General features: G+C 40.8%; 1 protein-coding gene across 1 annotated transcript in view; it reads right to left on the bottom strand.

Annotated features, from left to right (window-relative positions):
• Positions 1 to 18,402, bottom strand: part of DDC (dopa decarboxylase) — a gene marked incomplete at its 3' end in the record, with an annotated part of 38,747 nt that overhangs the window by 9,773 nt on the left and 10,572 nt on the right. Inside the window, exons 4-5 of the mRNA XM_021710470.1 lie at positions 14,257 to 14,391; positions 13,214 to 13,357 (exon numbers count right to left, since the gene is read on the bottom strand). Coding sequence (XP_021566145.1) covers positions 13,214 to 13,357; positions 14,257 to 14,391 — 279 coding nt within the window. The remainder of the gene's footprint in view (positions 1 to 13,213; positions 13,358 to 14,256; positions 14,392 to 18,402) is intronic.

The following is an 18,402-nucleotide window of genomic DNA, read 5'->3' as shown; positions in this document are numbered from 1 at the left end:
AGGGGCAGTATGTTTTAAAATGTAGATTTTATTATTACTCAGGTATGAGCTTAACAGATCAGGAGATAACAGCCATTAAAGACAGTTTGTTTCTCATAGTTCCCAGGAGAAGAGGGCATGCCTCATCATGGGAAACCACACAGGGAAGCACCAGGATCGGTCAGGAGGAAAAGGGGTAAGAGAAAAACAGGGCTGAGAACCTTCATTGTGGTTTCCACAGGGAGATCCAGGCAAGGCAGGGTAAGCCAACTTAGTATTTGGCTGGTTTGTATAATTTCAGTGGGCTTTGGGGTATGAGGAATGTCTGTAGTTGCTTGGTACTTGGCCTTGGCATGATCAGGGCCCAGAGTGTGATGTATGGATTGGTTCATTTGCATGTGAAATGTGCATTGCAAGTACGTCCTTTAAAATCTCTAGGAACTCACTAGCCTTAAGGGGGGCTGTCCTTCCAGAGTCAGCAAGGCCCAAAGATGTCAAAGCAACAGAAATACAGATAATAAAAAGGCATGATGAACACACAGTTAGGCCATGTCCTCAGGGCAGAAAACCCTGGGTTGGAGGCCCAGCCCTATGTTATGCTGGCACCTTGCTGGCTTCCTTCTTCTTACCCACAGCTCAAACACACCAGACATAGAAACCAGCCGGCCTATAGGTGCTTTGGACTTCATGGCTCCACATCTTGGCACTTTCCCAGCACTCTCGGCCCCCTTTCTCTAGACTTCTGTGCCTCCCTCCTCATGCCAAGCATCAAGAATTTTCCACATTTGCTTCATTTTGACAAGCTGAGTCATTTGGTGGGAATTCAAGTCAACGTGCTATTTTTCTCTGGTATTTGCAATTTCATCCTGATATAAAACTGAATATTAAACGCTTTGTCTAAGTCCCTTGCTGGCTCAGTGGGTAGAACATGAGACTCTTAAAATACCTTGTTTATGTCATTAAGGGAATAGAAAAACCATGTCGTTAAAAAAAAGTGGGAGGACGGGATTGGCTGTAGTGGGAATCTGCTGGGGGAGGGCACACCTCATCAACAAGGGTACCACATAATGAACATGTGTATACCTAACCCTGAATTGTACCCCACATCTTTAAAATAAAAAATTTAAAGAAAAAAAACCAGAATGATTCAACAACATTAGTTATTGCTTGTAAGCATGATTGCTTGTAATTAATTTTCTCACTTGTAAGTCTCTTAGAAATGACACATCAGTCATCCAATAATTCCTTTAGTTTCATTTCATTTTCTTCAGTTAAATGATAATTGAACTAAATGCAATAACTTCTGTTATTAAAAATCACCTTGTTAAAATTATTTTCCATCTATTCTATGTGTGCATAGAAGACTAATCTAGAATAATGTTTGACAAACAGTATTGCTTCTCTCTTGAGATAAGATTTTGGTTAACATCAACCTTTATTTATTCTTATGTAATTATTGGTTTATCTTTGTTCTGAGCATGAAACATTTTTGTAGAAACAATAAAATCCTGTCTTGTCCTGGGAGTGGCCTCATGCTGGTGACAATAAGGATGAGTACTTATTCTATAGCAGTCCTGATGCTGAGAGATTTTCCTGTATTATGTTTAATCATCACGACTTTGAGTTAGATACATTTATGATTCCTACTTCACAGTTGACTTGGTGAGGCTCTGAGAGATGGGTAATTGTCCAAGGACACACAGAGAGGCAGGAGCAGACCAAATGTGACATCAGGTTTGGTTAACTCTCATCGTCCTGCCACACCGTGGGTAGATAGGACTCCTGGGGCCCCAGTTTCCTGAAACCCTGGTTAAAGAGCCCAGCACCCCAGGTCACACCAGACACTCTTCCAACAAGCCCAATCATTCTGCAGCTCAGAGAGAGGCCTGGGCTGCATGGACAGTGTTCTAAATGGCTTGTCTACGTGGCGCTGAGCTACAAGTCAGCTTGTCCTAATTCTCAGAAGCCACTTTAAAGCCAGCACCTGCTCCGCTCCAGGCTCTGATTACCCCAGCTCAGCATTGCCCAGTGACGCTAACCTGATTTCAGCCCGCTGTGCAGAGGCATAATCACATTTGTACAAGGGGAAGGAGGAGCAGGGGACACTGGGGCCTCTGTCTCAGACAGCCTGCGGCTGTCCTGTAGTGGTGGGAGCCCTGTGTGACTTCTTCTGCATCCTTGCCCCATGGCCCAGCCTGCTCCGCTCACATATGTGCCTTGCGGGCGTTGCCCTCTGCTTGTGGCCTGACATTATCAAGCTGGCTCTTTACAGAAGCAAACCAGCCCCAGGAAAAAGGGGGCTTATTAGGAGGCTCACGATAGTTCATGGAAGGCAGTGATTCCGCTTTTCTGGTTCAAACCCTGCCAAATGTGCCCCTTGCTCTCAGCAGTAGGACTTGAAATTTGAGGGGTCTGCAACCCCTTTGAGAATCCAATGAAGGCTATGCACCTGTGTCCCAGAAGATTGCATATAGTAGTTATGCATGTGCTCAGTTATAACCATCATGGCACAACTAGGCAGTGAGACAAAGCTCAACCCCCACCCCTCCCCACTCTGGACCCAGACTCTCTGCAGCTTCACAGTGCTGTGGCCACCTGTTTAAGATAACAGGTCGGTCGCATTTCTTCTAATATCCTATGCCCTTTTACAACTCTGTGCCTTTGCAGTACTCTTTCCTTCAACAAGAAAGGGACTGTGCCCAGGAGCACCTTCCTGTATGTCTTCCAACATAGCTTCTGTGTTACCACCTAGCAACAGGCTTCCCTGATGCTCTCCACAGAGTTCATCGCAATCTCTACCCTTGTAGACATGTGTGGTTCTCATCAGTGGTGCAGAGAGTGGGGAGCATGTCTGTCTTTCCCACCAAGAACCATTCCATAGAAAAGGAGCCAGTTCATCACACACTTCCAAGGTTGGCACAGTGCCAGCGTGTGGGGTAGTCTATGGCACATTTCCAGGGTCAGCACAGTACCAGTGTGTGGGGTAGTCTATAGGACACAAATGTTTGATGGATGCACGATGGATGAGTTGTGACACTTCCCTTTGCTTCATGGGCCCACATCTGTGGCTTCTGTCCACAAAATGTCACAAATGCCCCAGTATTCTGGAATTTTGGAATTTAGGGCAAAATTCCAACAGTGGCATATTAAGCTGGTAGTTTGCACTCACAGTTTGGTTTTCAGCTATGATTGACTAGTTTGTAGCACACTAACAGTTAGAGACAAACACCTGAAAAATGCAAAACACATCAGTGTGAAGGTGTTGGAAAGTTTCACAGGCAGCCAAGAGTTGAGGAGCCAAGAAGGGAAAGAAGGGAAGAAAAGAAGGGAAACTCCCTGGTGAATCTAACATTCTGTTCACTGATTTCTCCCAAGGGCCTGTGCCAATTCTTAAACTTCCAGGTGCTAAGAGGCTGAAATTTGAGGGACAGCGCTGGGTAGAGGTTGAGAAGCCAGCATGGGTTTTGAGAACCAGGGGGAAAGAAATACCTTATCTACAGAGAAGCAAAGATAAGAATTGCATCAGGCTTCTTTTCAACATTCATGCGAGCAGGAAGAGAGTGGAGTGATAGATTTAAAGTTTTGAAAGTAAAGAATCACGGTCTAGAATCTTATATTCAATGAAATTATCCTTCAAAAGTGAAGGAGAAACAAAGACTTATTCAGACAAACAAAAATTGAGGGAGTTTTGTCACCAGTAGACCTGGCTTGCAACAAATGTTAAAAGAAATTCTTCAGAAGGAAGGAAAATGATATAGGTCAGAAACTCAGATCTACATAAAGGAAGAATATCACCAAATAAATCAGTAAAAATAAAATAAAACCTTTTATCTTTCTTATTCTTAAGTGATCTAACAGATAACAATTTGTTCAAAATAAGAGCAGCATGTATTCAGTGATTGTAGCTTACAGATAAATAAAATGAATATTAGCAAAGTTAGTGACAGAATGGTGGAGGAATGAGAACATTGTTTTAAGGTACTTTTACTACCCAAGAGGTAATACAAGATTATTTGAAAGAGGAAATAGGTGAGTTGTAAATATGTATTGCAAACCCAGGGACATTTTAAAAGAAGAAAAATTGACATGCTAAGACAAAAGGAAAAATTGAATGATATTTCTCTCATTTACAATAAGAGAAAGCAAAGAATAATGGAAAATCAAAAAAGAAACAAAGAGTAAGAACAGCAAATAAAAAATACTAATAAGTATTGTAGGCATTTATCCAAATATATCAATAATCACTTTAAATGTCAATGACCTAAATACACTAATTAAAACACAGAGACTTACTGTCAGAGTGGATAAACAAACAAATAAAACCTAACTGTATTTTGTATATAAGAAAAGCACTTTAAATATCAAGATACACATTAAAGGTATAGGGTTATAGAGTGATGCCATGCTAACATCGATCAAAATCAAGCTAAAATAGCCATATCAATTTTAGACAAAGTGTATTGAGAGAATTATCAGGGATAAAAAAGAGTATTACAGATAGAGGATGATGGAACGATGGGAGAATGGGAAGCACCAGGAATCCATCTCCCCAACCAAACAACAATTGCACAGGCGGAATCTGTCTGCTATAATTATACTGATGGCTAGCAACATGCAAGGTAAGAGTTGGACTGTAAAATGTGGTTAATTTCAGTCAATTTGAGCTCTTAGCACAGTGTTAAGCTACCCACTCCCCACTAAGCCCTTGGCAGTCAGCTGAGCATGTGTCCCTGGAACAGCTAGCACAAACTTTCAGGAACCCAGGTGAGGAAAAAAGAACTCATCCTCTAAATATTGGGGTAACCGTGCTCTTCCGATTGCTGGTTCTGGTCATAGAGGCACAAAGAGGTCAAGAGGTGGCCATTGTTGTGCTCCCCACCCATTGCTGCAAGCCCCTCCCCATCCAACTGAAGTGGACTAAAAGGGCCAGCGCCATTTACCTCTATCCTTCATTTTTCTCTTTTCCTTTTGGGGGACAGATAGTAAAGACTTGGTTACTCAAAAACTACCATGTATACTGGAGATATTGGAAAGTGAGTTATACCTAGGGAGAGATGCAGGCTCAAAATAGAAGACCTGAGAAGACCTTAAAATTACACCCAGTCTGATTCTTAGCACAGAGACAGGCTACCATAATCAAAAGAAAACCAAAAAACAGTAAACCCTGGGAAAGGAGGAGAATCTACTTTCCAGAGTTTTCACACTGTTAGATGCAAATGTTGTTTTTAACCAAAAGCCACAAGAAATACAAAGAAACAAGAAAGAAAGGTCCATTTAAAGAAAGTAAATACAAAGAAAATATCACTGAGAAAGACCTAATGGCATATGTACTAGACAAATACTTTTAAACAACTATCTTAAAGCTGCTCAGAGATTTACAGCTTCACTAGTCATCAAAGAAATGCAAACTAAAACTACACTGAGATACCACCTAACTCTGGTCAGGATGGCCATCATCAATAACTCAAAAAACAACAGATGCTGAAGAGGATGTGGTGAAAAGGAAACAGTTCTTACACTTTTGGTGGAAGTGCAAACTACTACAACTTCTGTGAGAAACAGTGTGGTAATTCCTAAAATATCTAAAAATCGACCATCCATATGACCCCACAATCCCCCTACTGGGAATATACCCCAAAGAACTCAAATCACTCTATAAAAAAGACACCTGCACATGCATGTCTATTGCAGTGTGACTCACAATAGCAACAACATAAAACCAAGTGTGCTGCCCATTGAAAGAGGACTGTATAAAAAACATGTGGTACACAATGGAATATTACACAGCTATAAAGAAGGACAAAATTATGAATATCACAGCAACCTGGATGGACTTAGAAGCTATAATACTGAGTGATCTATCACAGAAACAAAGAACCGAGTATTACATCTTCTCACTCATAAGCGGACCTCGAACAACTATCATAATATTATTAAAAAGGCAGTAATGGGAAACTGCCATGGGAGGACAGGGGTGGGACTTGCAGTAGTGAGAAACTGCCAGAGCGGGAAAGGGCACAACTCATCAACAAGGGTACCTGCATAATGAACATTTGTATACCTAACCCTGATTGTAAACCACATATTTAAAATTTTTTAAAAAAGATGCTCAGAGAATTAAACAAAGACATGGAGAGAGTCAAGAAAATTATGTATAAAAAATGAAAATATCAATAATGAGACAGAAATACTAAAAGAAACCAAACAGAAATTCTGGAATTAAAAGGTACAATAATGAAATGAAAAATTTACTAAAGGAGTTCACAGGCAGACTGGAGCAGGCAAAAGGATCAATGAATTTGAGGATATGGCAATGGAAATTACTGAGTCTCTGGAACAGAAAGAAAAAATATTGATGAAAAGTGAAAAGATCACAAGGGACTTGTAGAACACCATCAAACTGGCTAGTTGGCATTGTGGGCATCTTAGAAAGAGAATACAGAGAGATAGGAACAGAGAAAATATTTGAAAAAATTAATGACCGGTAACTTCCCAAATCTGATCAAAGACATAAATATAAACATCCAAGAAGTCCTAGTGAGTTGTATTGTACATATTGACAAACTGATTCTAAAGTTTATATGAAGAGGCAAAAGACTCAGAATGGCTAAGCTAATACTGAACAACAATGTCAGAGATCTGACCTCACAGTACCCAACTTCAAGACTTTAGTATAAAGTGACAATAATCAAGACAGTGAAATCTTGGCTAAAGAAGAACAAATAGAACAATGGAACAAAAACAGACCCACACAAATGTAGTCAACTAATCTTTAGCCAAGGAAAAATGTAATGGAGGAAATACAAACTTTTCTACAAATGATGCTGGAACATGTAGGCATCCACATGCAAAAAAATGAATCTAAACCCAGACCTTACACCTTTTACAAAAATTAACTGAAAATAGATCCTGAATCTAAATATAAAATGCAAAACTATAAAACTCCCAGAAAATAACATAAAAGGCAACCTAGATTATCTTGGGTCTGATGATGAATTTTCATATACAACACCAAAGGCATGACCCATGAAAGAAATCATTGATAAACTGGATTTCAATGAAATGAACAATTTCTGCTCTGCAAAAGATTCTGTTTAGAGAATGACAAGCTATAGACTGGGTGAAAGCATGTGCAAAACATATATCTTGATAAAGGATTGATATCCAAAATATACAAAGAACACTTAAAACTCAACAATAATGAAACAATCCGATTAAAAACTGAGTAAAATATCTGAACAGACATCTTACCAAAGATGTTCACATAGCAAATAAGCACATGAAAGGATACTCAACAACTTATATAATTAGGGAATTTCAAACTAAAACAAGAATAAGATGCCACTATGCAACTATTAGAATGGCTAAAATAAATTTTAAAAATCCACAAAATCAAATGGTGAGAAGGATGTGGAAAACAGAAACTCTCATTCATTGCTTGTGGGAATGTAAAATGGTATACCCACAATGAAAGATAGTTTAGTAGTTCCCTATAACACTAAACACATTCTTACTATATGATCCAGCAATTGTTCCTTGGTATTTACCCAAATGAACTGAAAACTTATGTCAACACAAAAGCCCACACACATAAGCTATATAGCATTTTATTTATAATTACCAAAACTTGAAAGCCACAATGATGTCCTGCAATAGGTGAATGCATAAATATTAATCAATTATGGTATGTTCATACTAAGAAGCATTACTCAGCAATAGAAAGAAATAAACTCTCTAGGACTAAAAAGACATGGAGGAAACTTTCAAAGACAAACTATTAAGTGAAATAGGTCACCCTGAAAATGTTATAGACTGTAAGATCTCAACTATATAATATTGTGGAAAAGGAAAAATGTGGATCTAGTAAAAAGATCAGTGATTATCAGATGTTCAGTTGGAGGGAGGGAAGGATTGGAGGAGCACCAGGAATTTTTATAGCAGTGAAACTATTCTGTATAATAATGAAATGGTGATACATTATACTTTTTTTTTAATCCATAGAAAATACAATACAAAGAATGATCCCTTGTGTAAGTTATTGGTTTTAGGTATTAATGATGTGTAATATTAGTGAATCAGTTTTAAAATTGTATCACACTAATGCAAGATGCCAATAATGGGGGAAAGTGAGGGTTGGGATATAGGAGGGTATACGTACTTTCTGATTATTTCTTATTTTCTGTAAGCCTAAAATTGTTTTAACAAAGTAAAGTTTAAAAATTTAAAAAGTCAATCCATCATTCAATTATAAAATGGGCAAAAAATACAGATGGTGAATAAGCGCATGTAAAAATGTTCAATATCATTTCACTAATGATAATCAAGGAACCACAAATTAGGAACATGATGAAATGTTCCCACCTATCTATCAAAACAGCTAAAGTTAAAAAAATAGTGACAATATCAAATGCTGGTGAAGATGCAAAGAACCTGATTTTCTCATGTATTGCTAGTGGAAGTATAAAATACTACAGTCACTTGGGGAAAGACCTTGTCAGTTTCTTAACAAACTATCCACACTACTACCATAAGACCCTGAATTGCACCCAGAGAAATGAAAACATATGTTCACCCAAATCCTTGTAAATTAATGTTCACAGATGTTTTGTTCATAATGACCAAAGTATGGAAACAACTATAATGTCCTTCAACAAGTGAATGGGCAAACAAACTGTAGTACAGATGATCTGGTGATAAATTGCTGTGGTACTACAATAAAAAGGAACAAATTATTGATACATGCAACAAGTTAGATGGATCTCAGGGGCATTATGTTGAGTGAAAAACAGCTGATCTCAAAAGGTCACATACTGTACAATTCCATTTAAATGAGACTCTCAAAATGACCAGATTGTGGAAATAGAAAACAGATGAGTGATTTCTAGGGGTCAGGGATGATAGAAGAAGAGTAGAATGAGTGAGGATGAGAGTGACTATAAATGGGTGACTGAGGCAGATCTTTGATAGAGTATCTCAACATTCTCATTGAGGTAGTGGCTGCCTGAATCTACACCTGTGATAAATGACACAGAACTATATGCACATAATGAACCAATGTCAATCTTCTGGCTTTGATGTTGTACTATAGGTATGTATTTATATAAGTTGTAACAACTGGAAGAAGCTGAATGAAGAGTACAGCATCTCTAATGTATTAACTTTGTGATTTTCTGTGACTCTACAATTATTTAAAAATAAAAAGCTAAAAATTGTTAATGTTTAAAATTAAGCACATGATATATTTGCTTATCAGCTGGGCACAGCTAAAGAGAAAATTGGTAAATGGTAAATAGATCAGACTAAAGTAGGGACATTTTTTTAATGGGTATAATACATGAAAAAGGGCATAAAAGTCAGTGGAAAGATCTAAAATATCAGAGTCCCAGACAGGAAGAGACAAGAAATGAAGAGAAGCAAACTTTGAGAAGACAATAGGTAATAATTTTGAGAGACACCAAATTACAGATTCAAGAAGTTCTGTGAAACCCAAAGAGAATAAGTACAAAGAAAACAATACTTGCATCACGGTAAAACTGCCTAAAAACAAAGACAAGAATCAAATGCTACAAATGGCCCTGGGGGGAGAAGAGGAGTCATATTGTCACAATATCTCTAACAAAGCAAACTAACATCTCAACATAAATCATGGAAGGAAGAACTCAGTGGAATTATACAAAGTCCCAAAAGAAAACAGCTACCACCCTAGAATTCTATACCCAGCAAAAATATCTTCCAATAGTTAAGACAAAATCCCTTTTCAGAACAACAAAAACTGAGATAATTCATCATATCAAATTCATACTACAAAAAAACTGTTAAGAGAATTTTACAGACAAGAAAAAGATGCCAGATGAAAATAAGAAAATGCAAAAATAAAAAAATAGAATAATATGGGACAATGACTCCAAAAAGAGGCAAGAAAGTAGAAAACAGCAATCATGTAAGGGGTGGGCCTAATAGAAAACAGATAGTAAGATGGTAGACAACATTTAAATGTATCAGTGATTGCCTTATGTGTAAATAAAATAGATAGCAACCATTACAATGGATTTTAAAACAAATTTTAAAAAGCGCAACAATCATATGCTGCTTACATGTTACACAGCTTAAAAATAAGAGATCAGGGATGGTTAAAATAGAAAGTTGGAGAAAATATAACACACAAACACCAACCAATAGAAAACAGACATAATCATGGCTGGGTCCAACAAGGTAGACTGCAGGACAAGAAGCCCTACTAGTGATCAGTGGGGCATTTCCTAGTAACAAATGATTATTTACCAAAAAGACATGGCAATTCTAAATCTGCATGCACAAATCATTGATAATATGCTTCAACAAAATACAATAGGTATAAAATTAGAAAGAGACATATCTACAATCATATTGTTTTTTGGTTTTTTTTTTGAGTTGTAGTCTCACTCTGTCGCCCAGACTGGAGTGCAGTGGCCGCTCCCGGTCACCGCAGCCCTGACCTGCTGGGCTCTGGCAATCCTTCTGAATTACAGGTGTGCACTACCACGACCGGCTGATTTTTTGATTTATTGTAGAGATGAGGTGTCGCTGCCCAGGCGGGTCTCGAACCCATGGGCTCAGGCAATCCACTCACCTTAGCCTCCCAAAGGCGTGGGATTACAGGCTGATCCACCGAGCCCAGCTTTTTTTTTTTTTTTTAAAGCATTTTGGTTAAAGAGAAACAACATTTTCCAAAGGCAACAAAGTGAACTGAAGGTCAGAAAGAAACTGGGTGTGGGCTATTCCCAAGCTCTTGCTCCAAAACCCAGAATGAGGAAAGATGGTCTTCCTGGGAATTTTGGAGAAAATTGGTGCAGCAGAGGGAGTCCTTTGCTGGGGCTGATAGAGCTGCCAGCCACCTGTGGTCCCAGGATTGGCTTGAGTGGGCTTTAAGGCAATTTTCACGTGCCTATGTGCTGACATAATGAACATTAATATTCCTGGGGGGCAGTAAATTAAGGAATGATGTGGGTAGTCAGGAGAGTGGCTTATTCAGTTGGGGATTCTGACTCACAATCAGAAAATAGTCTTTATTGGGTGCAACCATGATTTCATTTTGCTTGGAGTGAATTTAAAGGAAGTTGAGGTGGTTCTGGGAGTCAATTTTGTGCACAGAGCTCCTGGCCTTCAAGATGAAACTGTACTTGAGGTTGGTGCTCTGTGTGGTGGTAGGATTGTCCCTGGTGCTCTTGATGGGAATGCCTTCTGTGTTCACCATGACAATTCCCTGCACTCCCTTCTTGCTCGAAGGCACTTCAATATCTCCCCACGTCCGCCATTTCGCATGATCCAGTAGCTAGCAGAGCCAACACTCCCATAGTGAGATTTTAACACACCTCTCTCAATAACCAACTTGCATTGTTTTGGTTATTAAAGGATAAGAATTGATTCTGTGTTCTTATTGGCTTTTTGTGATGTATTTGGAACTGACTTCATATATTTTGTGCATTTTCCCACTGTAATGTTACCTTTTTGCTTATTGGCATATAAGCCTTCTCTTTATTGTAATACTTACTTTATAAGAAATGCTGTAAATAGTTCTTGCCAGCATTGGTCTTTGCATTTTATTTAAGAGTTTTTAAATTGCTATAAAATACATCTTTTCATCAAGCCATGTGCTGTTTCCTCCATTGTTTTCATTCTCAAACCTAAAAGAGTGTGTTTCTATATATTTATTTTTCCCTAGACATGATATTCTAGTGAGTCTTCATATTGACACTACGGGTTCAAAAAATGTACTTCCTCTAAATAGCATCCTTTCAAAGTGCGCTGAAATTGTATGTGCAAATGTTATGGGTGATCTTTCTTTTTACCCAGAATTATTTTCCTTCAAATTTTTAATTATTTGGCAAATATTCCCTGGGCTTCTGCTAAGTGCCAGGTACTATTTCAGGATCTGGGGATAAAGCAGTGATGTGAACAGACCCTCCCTCCATGTACTTACTGATGGGAAGAAGGAAGAAGTAAACGAATAAATACTGGGGGAGGGGATGATACATGCAGTGGAGAAGAATAAAGCAGAACAGGAGGGCTAAGAAAGACATTGGGGTCAGATGGCAGATATGCCATGATTCACTGGTAGACGCTTTATCATCCTTCAAAATGTCTTGACCATCATCTCTACTACCTCTAAGCCTTATCAGTCCTTCTCTATTATAATGATTTGCTTATGTTCCTGATTCTCCTGTGAACTCCCTGAATTAGAATAAAATTTTATGTACCATCACACTTTCTATGACTTCCTCAGTCACGTTAGTTATTCAGTAGATGGCATTAACTTGAATTGACAAAAAAAAAAAAAAAAAAAAAAAGGAGGAAAAAGCTTTTCTTAAAGATCCACTCTTAAATAAAAGGCAATGGATGTTATCAATATGTGGCCCATACAAAGTCTATCCAACCCAGATTGCTTTAACAATTAAGAAACGTCCAGATAGTGAAGAATGTCTGGCTGAGCTTGTTTCTCTCTCAATCCAGGGTGTACAAAATAATCTTGAAGTTGCTGTGAAATGTTTCTGATACCTGGCTCTGTCCCCCGAGGTTCTGGCAAAATTAATCAGGAGGAAGGCCTGGGCATCAGTATTTTTTAAAAGCTCACCAGGTACCTCTAATGTGCAGCCAGGTTGAACACCAGGGGCTGGTGCCATGATCACGGCGTTCCCACTGCTGTCACACATGAAACCTCAGACACAGGCACAGCATACTGCCACAGGCAAATCGGAGTTATGACAATTCCCACACTCTCGCTGCAATGCCCATGCTTTCTTCCCAACTGGAAAATGCATATTTGTGCACAAGAGAACCAGCAAGCTATTTGGCCAGTTCAACATTTTACTTAGGAGTAGCCACTGTTTGCTTGCAATACACCTCTCACAAATGATGGGCCTTACTCTCTGCTGAGAACAACTGATGCAGGCAGCAAAGCCGGTTATTTTTATTTTTAATTCACTTCACTCATCCCACATTCCTCATCACATAGCACACTTAGCATGCCACAAATGGCAGCAGAATCCACCAGGCGGGAGTATTCTGGCTTTTTCTAAGCTGAGATGATGGAGTCTTTCTCCAGCTTTCTTCGAGGAGACAATATAAGTACCACCTGGCCTGTGACCATCACAGCAGCCGACCAAGTGGCTCTGGCATCCCCTAGGCCCTACCCCAGGCCCAAGCAGGGCTCAAAGACTCTCATGGTGCCATATACAGCAAATGCTGCTGAACTTACGAAGAACGGAATGAGGCCGGCCGCCTTGTCTCGCTCCAGGGCCTCCTGCAGGGCGGAAGCACGCATGGCAAAGTTGCCATCGGACGGGATGGATTTCAGTTTCACTCCACCAATTAATCCAGCTCTTTCCACTGAGGAGTGTGCCTGGAAAGAAGGCAGCAGAGGTAGGTTTGTGTAATGTGTGCATATAGTCGTGACAAGCCCTTGGATCTGCAGAAAGCAGCCAGAACTTCAGACAGGCTTCCCTCACAACGTGGGCAGAGCTGCTCTTGCCTCTTTCTCCCTATACATTCACGAAGATGCTCTTTCCCCCAGAGTTGTTTCTATTCTTGTGGAATCTTGCTTTTAAGTTTAATGGATCAGGCACAAATAAGGGTAGAGTCCAGGGTCAATATTGGTGACGTTTTTCATCCATTCGTTTGAATTCAAGAGCAAGAGAAAGTATATCCCAGGGGTACCCTAGATAGCCCAAGCTCAAATTTGGCTTCTCACTGTGGGGCCTTGGACAGCCTGGTGGCCAAGCTCAGCAAATCATGTCTGGGAAATAAAAACCAACAATGAGGTACTGCTGGCAGACCCATCCTCCCTCAGCAACTCTCAGGAAGGGCAGCTCTCATTAAAGCCATCGCCTTCTGCCCAGCAGCCTTCACCATCACTGTCTCTTGCTTGACCTGGCCAAGGGCCTGAGGTCACAAAACTTAGAATAGCAGAGCTGGAACAGGAGCCCAGATCTTGGATGCCCACATCCAACCAGTCCATAATGCCACTTTTGAAGCAGGCCAGATCATCCCAACACGAACCGCTGCTGGTCATGGTGATCGCCAGCACGTTTATTTTCTTTTCATCTTGTGCTACCCTGTTCCCACCTGGGAATTCACTCCTCCCTTTAGCTCAGGTCTCTATCTTAGTGATACCAAAGGAACTATTATTAGATTGGAAAGAATGCTGTATGTGTTTGTTTTGTTTAGAGTTGACATAAAATGAAACATCTAGATCTGAAAGTTTTGGCAGGACTTGTGACTAACACTCCCCTACACACTCACCTGATCGGATGAGTAGGCTACCAGCTTCTCCATGATGCTGGCCTGCGTCAGCTCTGGGGAGGCTGCCTGCAGCCGACTGGTCACTTTGGTTCGAGCGGCCAGCAGGGCCACAAGGGTAGCTTCACTGGCACTTCCCTAAATCCAAGAGAAAGGTTCAAAGGAAATTCAAAGCATAGCAAAGGAATCTGTATCTAAACTGTTGGGATACATTATTTTATGTTCATATTTTTTCTTAAAATATGCTTCTGAAATGGCAAACAAGAAAAAACTAATACCTGTGAACACCTGAGACGGCCACTTTAGCTCTCAGTACTAGTTTGACATTGCAGGGTCTACCTTCTATAAGAGTAATGGCTAACATTTCTGAGCATTTGTGCACATCAGGTATTGTGAGAGCAGCTTTCCGGGTGTCGTCCTGTGGACTTCTCATGGTCTGGTCCAGGAGAACTATTCCTAGCTCCATCAGAGGAGGAGAATGGCCCGGGCCCCTGGCATCCAAGCCCAGCTCTGTGTTCATATCCACTTAGAGTGATTTGTATTTGTTTATAAAACGGGGGTGCATTTTCCTTGACATGCCTTATAGGATTTCTTGTAATCCCTAATGTTATTGGCTGAATGGTGTCCCCCCTCAAATTCACATGGTGAATCCTTAACCTTCGAGAACTTCAGAATGTGACTGTATTGGAGTCTTTAAAGAGGTGATTAAGATAAAGTGAGGTCACATGGCTGGGCCCTAATCTGTTCTGACTGGAATCCTGATAAGAAAAGGGATCTGAAACACCCAACATGTGCACTCATGGAGGGAAGACCGTGTAAGAACTCAAGGAAACGGCAGCCATCTGCAAGCCAAAGAGAATGGTCTCAGCAAAATAAATTTCAGCTGTTTAATCCACCCCCCCTCTTGTATTTGGTATGGTAGCCCTAGCAAATGAATGCCAACAACTTACTTAAGCAAAGTAGCAAAGAGCTGCTCAAATGTGCCCAAATCAGCAGCCAGGGAGAGGCACCGTTAGAAGCACACCTACATCAGCTCTTTCCAAGGTATTGTGGGCCAAGGAAGGGCAGGTGCCCTGGGCATATTTCTTTTTATGGAAATCCTTGAAGAAAGCCACCCACTGACCAGCATTAACATTAGAAAGGACAAATAAAAGAAGGCAGCTTCTTGTTGACTATAAAAGAGGTTTATAAGACTACAGAGTTTTACAAAGTAATATGTAAGTTAATTAAGTAGAAATGCTCACCTCTCTCAGTAAAATTTTATCTTCTCTTCATTGATCCAGATTTCTCACTTTGATTTTACATTTCCACTACTTCTATGTGTTTTTTAGAGCTAGCTCAAATCCTCTGGGGAGGTAGTTAACATCAAAAGATAATTACATTTATTCGTGTTTCCGTGGTACTGTGCATGAGTTCAGATATATAGATAAACAGTCCTCTTAATGTAGCATCTAAAAAGGGGAAACTCCTTTCCTCCAGGCTGTATTGTTATGAGCCGGCAGGCATGGTGGCTTTTGCCTGTAACCCCAGCTACTAGGGAGGCTGAGGCAAGAGGATCACCAGAGGCCAGAAGTTTGAGACAAGCCTGAGCAACATAGCAAGACCCCATCTCTAGTTAAGGGGGGAAAAAGAAAGTGAAAATTGAAAAAATAATTTCCCACCTACAACCATGATTAAAATCAAAGCCATTGACAAGGCCAAATTTGAAGACAATGTGGAGCAAGTAAAATGTCCACATGTTGCTTGGTCAAGTATAAAATGGCATCACCACTTCGGAAAAAAAAGAAAGAAAGAAACTTGGCTGGCAGAGTTAAGTCAGCCATCCCAAATTCAATCCCCCCGAGGGCAGGCACTGCATTTTACACTTTTCCCATACACCCCGACCCTGTTCCTGCATGGTGTATTTTCTTCTGTATTCCCAACCCCCACACGCATTTTGTGTGTCATGGGTACATCCATTCTCACTGGAAATGTTGCACAAAACGCCTACTGGAAGGCACAACTCCATTCTCCTTCGTAGCACTCAGGTGAGACTGCAGCTTCTCCATCTAAACTCTAACCTCACTTTGAAGTCTTGGATCACAAATGTTCATCCTCTGAATCATGTTCTAATGAAATGCTTTGAATCACCATGTCAATTCATTGAGGGTTTTTCTTTGGGCTCTGTCCATGTCCTAAAAGAAAATTCCCTTCCTTAAGTGAACAGAAAGTAATTCTTAACAAGTCCAAGGAAGTAAATTGACAGTAGGGTGTCCAGAATGCCACAGCTCCCAGGCAGTCCCCAACCTTTTTGGCATCAGGAATCGGTTTCATGGAAGACAATTTTTCCACAGACGGCGTGGCTGGGAGGATGAGGATCATCAGGCATTAAATTCTCATAAGGGGGCAGGCTTGGTGGCTCAGCCTGTAATTTCAGCACTTTGGGAGGCCGAGGTGAGTGGATTGCTTGAGCCCATGGGTTCAAGACCCACCTGGGCAACTTGGTGAGACCGTGTCTCTACAATAAAAAAAAAATAAATAAATAAAAATAAATTGCCCAGGTATGGTAGCACACACCTGGAGTTCCAGCTACTTGGAAAGCTGAAGCAGAAGGATCACCGGAGCCCAGCACGTCAACACCAGGGTGGCCATGAGCATGTCGCTGCACTCCAGCCTGGGCAACAGAGACTCCGACTCAAAAAAAAAAAAAATTCTCATAAGGAGCATACAACCTAGATCCCTTACATGTACAGTTCACAGTGGGATTCTCGCCCCATAGGACTCTAATGCCGCTGCTAATGTGACAGCAGACGGAGCTCTGCTCACCTGCCACTTACTTGCTGTGTTGCCCAGGTCCTAACGGGCCACAGACGGGTACTGGTCTGTGGCCCAAGGATTGGGGATCCCTACTCTGGTACACTTGAGTATGAAGTCAAATGGACCCTTCTGCCTTTTGTTGGCTGTGGGTCTTCACTGAGGGAGGAGCGGGGAGGGTGATGTTGTGATAGAGAGCAGGAACAGTGGCTTTGTGTGAGTCATGGGCAGCAGACAGAGGTTGCCATAGCAAGGCCACTCCAGCGGCAGAAGGGGAGGCTAGTGAGATCTGATGCCCTGGGCTGCTGATGCATGCGCAGAAGTGTCCTTTCATCTTTCTTCACGTGTCATCCACACGCAGCGAGAAGCTGGCTTTCCTTCCGCAAGAGCATTTAAACCCAATTAAGAGACCATTTTCACAGCCCATGTTTGTACAGCCTCACAATGAAGATTGCCGTTTGACTCAGACACCCATCCTGCACTGATGCCCTACAGCTGTGATTACAGCTCTGAGGAGATCGATAAGGCAGGCTGGCTCACGGGCTGTCACCAGGCTCAGGTGCTCTTTGGGGCCTCGTCAATTACAGACAATCACCCTTGTCAGCTGGGAAGGGCAAGCTTCCGGCTGACTCCAAGCAGACCCCTGTGCTTGCTTTCACCCAGAAAGGGGCTCAAAGGGAGATTGTGTTGAAGCCTGTGCTGAAATGCCAGAATTATTTCTAACCAAATGCTAGGACTTCCATTGTCTCTCAGAAATGGGGTTGTCATTATTGGAAAGAAAATTAACCCGTGTAGCATGCATACCTCTGGACACTAACCCAAACAAACGGTCGGAAATGAGCTGGTATAATACTCTGGTTGTGTGCTCTAGTTCTCTTTAGTTCTAGGCTTGTCTCTAATTAGCTTTTGCCTCTGAACATGCCGCTATCCTAACTTTCTGGGCCTCAATTTCTTCACCAGAAAGATTGTTAATAATGTAGTTATGTTCTCACTCATAAGCGGACCTTGAACAATTATCATAATACTATAAGAAAGGGATTGGCAGTAGGGGGAAACTGCCAGGGAGGGGGGTAGGATTGATAGTTGAGGGAAACTGCCAGGGGAGGGAGGGGCACACCCCATCAACAAGGATACCTGCATAATGAACATTTGTATATCTAACCCTGAATTGTACCCCACATCTTTCAAATTTAAAAAAATAAAAAAATGCAGTTAATCCTCATATCTATTTTGAGGGTGAACATGATAACAAAAAGCACAAGATATAGGCTGAAACATAGCCAAGTTCATAGCAGGTACTCAATAAAAAGTAGTTATTATTATAATAGACATACCTCAGATTACAAAATATTCATA

This window comes from Carlito syrichta, unplaced genomic scaffold (genome assembly GCF_000164805.1).
Source record: "Carlito syrichta isolate Samal-C Ts95f unplaced genomic scaffold, Tarsius_syrichta-2.0.1 Scaffold289114, whole genome shotgun sequence".
Classification (NCBI taxonomy): Eukaryota; Metazoa; Chordata; class Mammalia; order Primates; family Tarsiidae; genus Carlito; species Carlito syrichta.
The sequence above is the reverse complement of the archived record's forward strand: the minus strand, read 5'-3'. Positions and strand labels throughout refer to the sequence as shown.